This window comes from Lepus europaeus, chromosome 2 (genome assembly GCF_033115175.1).
Source record: "Lepus europaeus isolate LE1 chromosome 2, mLepTim1.pri, whole genome shotgun sequence".
In the NCBI taxonomy this organism is placed as follows: Eukaryota; Metazoa; Chordata; class Mammalia; order Lagomorpha; family Leporidae; genus Lepus; species Lepus europaeus.
In genome coordinates this window covers 15,167,182-15,176,649 of record NC_084828.1, presented here as the reverse complement: position 1 = coordinate 15,176,649, position 9,468 = coordinate 15,167,182, and the positions used below count along the sequence as shown (strand labels likewise).

The window sequence follows — 9,468 nt, the reverse complement described above, 5'->3', positions numbered from 1 at the left end:
AATTCAGTATAGTCAAATGAATCATTTTCAAATTTTTTGTACAGATCGTCCTTACAGCACAGATATTTCCCTCACATTTGAAGCCACTCTACTGCTAGATATACATTATAATCAATGTAGTTAAGAGTTATATCTCAAGTTCCATCATTTATTACATATGTTGGGAAATGTAATTTATCTATGCCTTTGTCCTCACTGGAAAAAATGGGATTAAAGAAAATAGTATTTATTCCATTGGGTTGTTTGAGTTTAAAATAAGATATGTAGAAAGTGCTTGATCATTAACAAGCACCCAGTTAATAGAAGCTAATGGCTCTTGGCACAGTACTATAGAGGCAAGAATATATTCTTTATAGTCATGCTTAGCTTTTAGGGAAAGGCATGTGATTAAGCTACCCATGTTTTGAAGAATCTATAGTACCAATGCACAAATCCCATTGAATGTTTAGCTTCAGGCCAGAATAATTCCCATGACCTATGAAGAATATTTTATAATGTGCACCCTGCTGGTTGTTCCTACAGCTTTTAGAAGACACTGCTGTATAGAATATCCAGGTTGGACTCTTTAATCCGTAAGTCCTTTTCATATGTAATGGTCTCTGTCCTGGAGTTTAAATATACCATAAATAATTGTAACAATGACCTGGTTTGAGCTGCGAGTGACAAATATCTGGACTACCAAATGAGATAGCATATATTGCACACTTATGTTTTCCAGGCTTCTAGCTAATCATTTAATTTGCATATCTTTCAGCTGTCACAATCCCCCAATGAAGTATCCATCTTTTTCTCCATTTTACAAAGGAAGAACTATGTCTCAGAAATGTCAGTTTGTCCCAGGGTGCACAGCTAGTAATTGACAGGCTTTGAAATTGAGCAAGACATAGTCTGGTATTCTTCCCCTTATACTAAATTACCTACCAAGAGCTCTTCGTGTAATCATACCATCTCCTACTGCTATATAAAATATAGTTTATTGCTAAGTTCATGTAATTTCTCTCTGTGAAGATTTCAAACATGCTCCATAATTAAGATAGTTGTCAAATATAACTGGAAAAGAATGAGTTAAGGTCTAGAACGGTGAATGGGTTGGATTGGAGAGAACCTTGTTTATAACTGTTGTATATCCCCTCTGACATGTGCTGCCCCCCAAGATTTACAACAACACAAAACACTTTTTTACCAAAGTCCTATCTTCTCAATAAGCTATACTCAGCAAAAGGTATTGCACTGTATTTGAATGTTATTGTCAGAAACAATAGCCAAAATGAATTGAGCTCTTTTCAAACAATCTAATTTGAGTTTCACTAGCAATTATTCTCACTAGGAATGACTTTTATATATGTTTACATGATTGGCTATGGCAAGAATTGTGAGAAATTACCATGAGATGAAGTCTCTGTTAGTGCCAAGAGTGTGTTTTTGCCATCTTTGCTAAGGCCAAAAGTTTTATGTCAATGCCTCTGGCTGCAGGAACTCTCTGCTGTTGTGACTACCATGAGCTTTGATTCTATTTATTGGAGCAAAGAATGTTCAACTTCTATGTCACCACCCTTAGATCTCCATTTATACCACTCTACAGAGTACCCATGCAAGTGGTGGTTTATAGATCTTAAGACTAAATGTTCCTTTTTTGGGCTTTGGAATGACTTACATGACTAGTCCACTGTATTCATCAATGTTATCCACAGAAACAGAATCAACTTTTATATACATACACATATACATATGTATGTGTATGTGTGCACATACTTACATATATATACATAGTTTTCAAAATGTTCATAAAAATCTACATCATGAAAAATTATAAAACTATGCAGGTATTTTAAAAAGTACTTATTTCAAGATAAACTTATCTTTTTATTTTCCTTGCCATGAATTTTCTGGAGTTCCCTCATGTGTTTGTGTATGTGTGTATAAAATTTTATGTATAGATTATAGTTCAAATATATGAACAGATATATTATAAACAGTTGGACCACATGATTTTGGAGGCTGGGAAGTCCTGTAATCTTCCATTTGCAAGCTGATGACTCAGGAAAAGACAATGACGTTATTCCAGTCTCAATACGATTACTTCAGAACTAGAAGAGTCAGTGGGTTAATTTACAGCCCAATGGTAGGAGAAGAACAACGTCCTAACCTACATTGGCAGGCAGAAAGCAAAACAAAGCAAATTTCTCCTTTCTCCCTCTTCAGTTTCCTCTAGGCCCTCAATGGATTGAATGTCTACCATCCAGTGGCATTGAGGAGAGCAACCTACTGAGTTCACTGATTCAAATATTGATTAAATTCAGAAAACTCTCATGGATATACACAGGAATGTTGTTGCATCAGGGTAGGTCAATCACGGCAATACATAGAATGACTACCAAGCCTACTCACCAAACTTCTTGGTACAATCAGAGAAGCTGTATTTCTTTATCATTTCCCTGAGTAAAAGAGGTTGCCTGTCTCCTGCCAAGTGTGAAACAGTGAAGTTATCTTTGTTTCATGACTAGCTTTCCTAATTTGATACATATCTCTGGGTTTATTCACAAGACCCCACCACTCTCATTCATAATGAGTTTCTGAGCTAGCTAGGTTGCTAAATGTTATTGAATATCTACTCTAAACAAAGTTATGCACTGACAGTTTTTCATTTATTAGCATATTAAGGCTAACAGTAGCCCTATCATTATCATCTCATATTTGGAGTTAAGGAGACTGAGATGTAGCATAAAATATCTTGCACAGTTACACTGTTGGAATTCATATATCCCATCCCAGCACAGCAAAGATTCCAGTCCTAGGAAATGTCTGCAGAGACATCACTTTTATGCTTTCACTGTCCCCCAAAGTGACAAATCCACTCAGGAGCACACTTAAAGCTTCGAAATATCTAGGCAACCTAAAGAAAATCAATTGATTTCGTAGATTCTGACTTCATGGTTTCAACATCTGTGTTTTGAATATATTTCTTGTTTCCTGATGACTATCATAAATGTATTATCTTATTCTAATTTATTTATTCCTTAGAAACTATGGTAAAGAAAGACCATGTTCTTTTCTTTTTTTTTAAAGCTTATTTATTTATTTATTTGGCAGGTAGAGTTACAGAGAGTGAGAGAGAGAGAGAAAGATCTTCCTTCCGTTGGTTCATTCCCCAAATAGCCGCTACATCTGGCACAGCACCCATCTGAAGCCACGAGCCAGGCACTTCCTCCTGGTCTTCCATGTGGGTGCAGGGACTTAAACACCTGGGCCATCCTCTGCTGCCCTCCCAGGCCACAGCAGAGAGCTGGACTGGAAGAGGAGCAACCAGGACTAGAACCCGGTGCCCATATGGAATGCCAGTGCCACAGGTGGAGGATTAGCCAAGTGAGCCACTGTGCCGGGCCCCTTTTCTTTTGAAATATTTATACCACTTTCATTAGGTGCAAAAAAAGTTCTGTAACATAAAACTGGACACAAAGGAGTTGAACAAAATAATTTATGACAATTAAGTTATAAAATCAAATGAAAAATTTATTTTATATGAAGAACATTCCCCCCTCCTAGATCACTTGGACATAGAAAATAGAAGACAAAGAATGTAGTGCAGATGCTAAACTTGAACCCAGTCAATTCATAAGTCTCTAGTTACACCGTAGGAAGAGAACCCAAGAAGGTGACGTTCAAAATTCTCCTGAAATTTTCAAGAAAGAGATTAAATCTCATAATGAACATAATAGTATTGTGATTCAGTGAATAAAATAATGTATGGCCTGTAGGTAGGCCCAGATTTTATTTGTGGTTCTAAATTATTTGAAACACTTTCCAACCCCTGCTTACTTCCAGAAATACCCAAAAGACAGAAGAAAAAAAAAATCTTTGTCTTTAGAGACAATAATAGAAGGCATGATCATTCACTCAAAATCAGATCTATAAATTTTGTATTTAGAAAACAAAAGTTTCTAATATATCAGAAATCAATTCCTCCAAATTAGAAAATGCTGTTTTCCCTGCAAATTCTTCACTTACTAGGCAATTGTACACCACCAGTGATACAGCAAGTTGGTTCATAAGTGCAAGAAGATTCTGCGTGTTGTGGCCCAGGTGCCACATTCATCACTGGTCCACAGGAACTGGATTCTGGGTTCTGAGATGGGCATTGGCTGGATTCACATTCAATTGTTTGGCAGTTCTTGGACACAGAAGTCTTGAGTGGACTGCACTTTGCCATGTAGCTTGCAGGCTGGCGGCTCTGGGCTACAAAACCCATTTGCTGGCGGCTTCCTGACTGGCGCAGCTGAGAGGCACACTCTGACACTGCTGAAGCGCTTTGTGATTGGCATGCTGTCTTGTCACAGGGCTTGGAATTGGAACAAGCTGTTTGAACAATTCTGGGGAAGCAGGTTCTTTGAACACGGGAGTTACCTGGGAACAGGTTCTGCTCACAACTGGTCAGTTGGCTGCTGGAGGATTTACTGCAGGTTTCTTGAAAGTTGTCCAAGAGCCACGTTCTGCTGTAGCAGCTGCTGGGCAAACACAGTCCATCGTCAAAACTTACAGGATTAGAGGCATGTGTGATGGCAGAGAGGGTAGGGGCATTGAAGCTCCGCAGTGACTGGCATTGGTTATGGGACATGCTGCTAAAACTCCTAACTGAAGTTGTTCCTAAGCACAGAACATGCCGAGTTTTAAGATGGAATTGTTTGCTGGGGAGATTATATATTAGTCGGAAAACTGGGTGTTGCCTTCATTTCAAGACTCTTTGCTCCTCATTGCTTAAGCTAATTTGAAGGATAACATCTCATTAGCACGTTCTTTAGTTGTATATGGAATGATGTCTTACTAACAAAGATGCAAGTCGATTTCGAGTCTTCTGAATGCTTTCATGTTAGTTCCAAAGATGACTCATCAGGGTGGGGTTTGTCGCAGGTGAGTCCCAGCATGTCACCCAAGCGAACTCTTTTTCCCTTAGCCAACATGATTCTGTTTTATTAGGTAGACAACAAGGAATGCAGGTGGAAACAGCCAATCGATTACTTCAGCCCTGGAGTTTCAAAGATGTCAGCTTAGCAATATATGGTGCTATCGTGTCTAAGACACTTTTAGACAGATGTGGGTCTCACTGAGCCCACCCTCATTCCACTCAGATCTGGGTCTCTTCTCTCTCTCTCTCTCTCTCTTTTTTTTAAGATTTATTTTATTTATTTGAAAGAGTTACAGAGAGAGGTTGGGTCTCTTCTTCTGATCAAGATGTGAGAGGATTCTGCTATGGCATTCCTTCTCACTGTCCACCCAAAGCATTCAATGTGGCCGTGGTCCTACCAGAGACTCTCTATCAGTTTCTCCTCATTGCCAACTTGAAGGCCCCTGTATAAATATGTTCTCCCCCTTCCCATTTACCACTGAATTTTAACTTCTACTTTATTATGACTGCACTTTATAGCGAATAGTATATTTTCTTGTATTTGTGCTTCTCCAAAGTTGACATTTTTTCTTTTTTTTTATTTTATTTTTTTTTATTTTTTTTATTATTTTTTAATTAAACTTTTATTTAATGAATATAAATTTCCAAAGTACAGCTTATGGGTTACAATGGCTTCCCCCTCCCAAAACTTCCCTCCCACCCGCAACCCTCCCCTTTCCCGCTCCCTCCCCCCTTCCAATCACATCATGATTCATTTCCAATTCTCTTTATATACAGAAGATCAGTTTAGTATATATTAAGTAATGATTTCAACAGTTTGCCCCCATATAGCAACACGAAGTGAAAAAAAATACTGTTGGAGTACTAGTTATAGCATTAAATAAGAGTGTACAGCACATTAAAGACAGAGATCCTACATAATATTTCTTTAAAAAAATTAATTAATTTTCTATGCCATTTCCAGTTTAACACCAGGTTTTTTTTTTCATTTCCAATTATCTTTATATACAGAAGATCAATTCAGTATATAATTAGTAAAGATCACATCAATTTGTACCCACGAAGAAACACAAAGTGTAAATATACTGTTTCAGTACTAGTTATAGCATCACTGCACATTAGACAACACATTAAGGACAGATTCCACATGGGATGATATTTTTAAAAAATTGGATTACTAATTATAGCATTAAATAGCAATGTACAGCACATTAAAGACAGAGATCCTACATAATTTTTTTTTCAAATTAATTAATTTTCTATGCCATTTCCATTTTAACACCAGGTTGTTTTTTTTTTTTTTCATTTCCAATTCTCTTTATATACAGAAAATCACTTCAGTATATAATTAGTAAAGACCTCATCAGTTTGTGCCCACACAGAAACGCAAAGTATAAAAATACTGTTTCAGTACTAGTTATAGCATCACTTGGCTTCTTTATAGCAAACTTCATGTGAGCTTTTCCTTTTTGTTTACTCGGCTTTTTGCTTTTCAAATGATCACCTCCTATGTTTGTTGTATTGCTCTGCTGTACTTAGCACAGTCTCATATCATTGGCACTTTTGTAACACATTCTATAATTTACTTGGCTCAACTCAAGAGTATGTAACAGAACAGAAATATATTCTTTGTACAATATCTTAGTCTCATTTTCTTGGCTCTCAAGAAACGCAAGGACATTCAGGAACCCCGAACACATCTTATATGAAAAGGTATGGATGCTATAGTGTATTTACTAGGACACAACCTAATGCTTCTAGTTTGACTGGCTGAACAATAAACTTGTGTACAACTCCTTTGTAATAATTGTGAGTTACTTTAATTTTGAATCCTCATGCACATACTTTCATTTTGCCCTTCACATGAGCCCTATTTGAACCACTTAATTCTCGTGCATGGTTGTACTTATGATTGCAAAGGGACTTCCACTGCTGTGACCTTTCTTCTTTAGGTATTAAATGGTTCTCAATGCCATTACCCTGAAAATATCATACTAATATAAGACATTCATAACAGGGGAAGCTGAGTGTGGAATCTATGGCAACTCTTTTGTACTACTTCACAATTTTGAAATTTTGTAAATTTAAAACTAATCTGAAATAACACATTAATTTATAAAAAAAAAAGGTTAAAAAGGAGATTGCATTTTACCTCATTGAATGCACAGGCATTTCATGTTAATCCAAAATTTAAAAAACAATAAAGACTGTAAATTATCTCAGTAACATAAAATAATAAGATCCATTTCCCCAAGCCTGGCCTGTAACGACTTGTAAGACTTGGTTCTTTTCTAACCCTTTTTTTCTAACTTCAGCTCTTATTTCTCATTGTCCAGTATGCTCCATCCTCAAAGGCCTTCCATGTTCTTTGAGTTTGGCAAGACTTTCTTTGCCTTTGTGATTTGGGTATGTGCTACCTTCTGGTTTCATCCTGTCAGGGCCTTCTCCCATCTTTACACAGCTCTTTACATGATCTGGTTCTCAGCCCTGGAGTTACTTCTTATATCAATTTCCTGCTGAAGGAAAGATTCCATCTCAGGGTCTAATGTTCTCATTCAGATAACTTAACTTATGGTAATTTTGTTTCTTCATGTTGCCTTTACCACTGTACTTTGCATTCCATGAAGGCAAAAAGCATCATGCTAGGGCATTATTTTTTTGGAGAACAGTGCCTGGCTACCACACAGTAAGATCTCTATAAATACAACTTTGAAAGACTGATGGATATGAGGTTCTCAATAAAAATATATTCAAAGTGTAACTGAATATCTGAATGAAGATAATTTTGAAATTTTTGGTACACCCCATATGTTGGAGAATTGGCAAGGGTATTGAACTTAAAGAAAAATGGCTAGTATACTGTGAATAAAGAAAGATGTAACAAAGCAGTGACTATGCCTACCTTTCATTGACCCCTTAGTGAAATAAAAACAACATCATTAAGAAAACCACCAATTATTATGGCACAAGCTGAGTCAGTTATTTTAAAATAGTGCTTGACTGTATTAGGTGTATTTGAAAAGCTTTTTCATGAAAAGGGGCAATACTTTTCACTTCCAGCAGAGTCTGATTGCTAAACTGTGTGGACAAATTCAGGACATCATATAGGCAGGAGTCCCACAAGAGCCAGCCTTCTGATTAACCTCACATCATGTAGTAAATGAGTGAATGCCAGGGCAATCCCAAATCTCCAGCTGTCAGGTGATGTTAGGTCTGTCATGTGTGAATAAGGCCAACCCAGGAGTTATTTTCTCTTTGGGATGAGAAATTAACTTGAACATTCTCTTTAATTGAGTGCTGAATTATTGGATGTTTCTCCATATAACTTTTATTCAATGAGTAAATACAAATTTTTGGCATTTCTAGATTTATAGAAGGAGTCACCTGCTTATTACTACATGAAGATGTAAGCTAGGACAACTGGTTACCTTGGAATTGTTTTCATGTGGCCTACTACAAACTAAGCATTAATTTTGTAGACAAATGAATTATGATAATTATGTAGTATACATACTAATATTCATGAGAAATAGATACAGCTAGTTGCTTCATTTTGTGTGGTGACTGCAAGCTGTTGCCCAAATGGTTGAATAATTCCATGGTCTCCTGGTATTGAACACAAATAATTACAGCTGCACTGGCACACTCTAACCATCAGAGGGCGGACTGTCGACTTTCGATATGAGAAAGCAATAAAATATAAAGATTCTAGAGGCAGAATGCAAGATTCTTCCTATTTATTTATTTTTAAAATTTTATTTAAGGAATACAAACTTTATACATTTCATATATACAAATTCAGGAACATAGTTATCCTTCACACCCCACCTCCCTCCATCCTGACTCCCACCCTTCTTCCTCTTCCCTCTCCCATTCACATTACTTTTCACAAAGATCTATTTTCAGTTAACTTTTTACTCATAAGATTAACACTACACTAAGTAGAGAGTTCAAAAAATAGTATGAAGGAAAATCAAACAAAAAAATTTGTTGCTCAACAGTCACGACAGGGCTGTTCAAAATCATCATCGCATCACACAGTGTCCATTTCATTCCTATAGGTTACCTTTTAAGTACTCTATTAGTAAAATAAGCCAGTCCCAAAAAGACAAATACCATATGTTCTCTCTGATCTGTAGTAACTAACAGAGAGTGCAGTATTCTTTTTATTCATTTGAAAAGCATAACTATAGAGAGGCAGAGACAGAGGGAGAGGTAAAGAGAGATTGTCCATTCACTAGCTCACTCCCCAAACGACCACAATGTCTGGAGCTAGGCTGATCCAAAGCCAGAAGCCAGGAACCAGGAGCTTTTTCTGGGTCTCCCATGTGGGTTCAGGGGCCAACCACTCGGGCCATCTTCTAAGGCTTTTCCAGGCCATAGCAGAGAGCTGGATTGGAAGTGGAGCAGCGGGTATCAAACTGGCGCCCATATAGAATGCTGGCACTGCAGGTGGCAGTTTTACCCACTATGCCACAGCATCAGCCCCAAGAATGCAAGATTCTAACAGTTGATCTACCATCAGAAACTGCAATCTTGAATAATTAGCTTTCTGTGTATAATTTTCT

At 37.1% G+C, this 9,468-nt stretch overlaps 1 protein-coding gene across 1 annotated transcript; it reads right to left on the bottom strand.

Moving 5' to 3' along the window:
• Positions 1-3,997: 3,997 nt before the first annotated feature.
• LOC133747283 (keratin-associated protein 27-1) lies at positions 3,998-4,612 on the bottom strand. Its single transcript, XM_062175624.1, has one exon. The coding sequence runs from the start codon at positions 4,610-4,612 to the stop codon at positions 3,998-4,000; it is 615 nt and encodes a 204-aa protein (XP_062031608.1).
• Between the last annotated feature and the right edge of the window lie 4,856 nt (positions 4,613-9,468).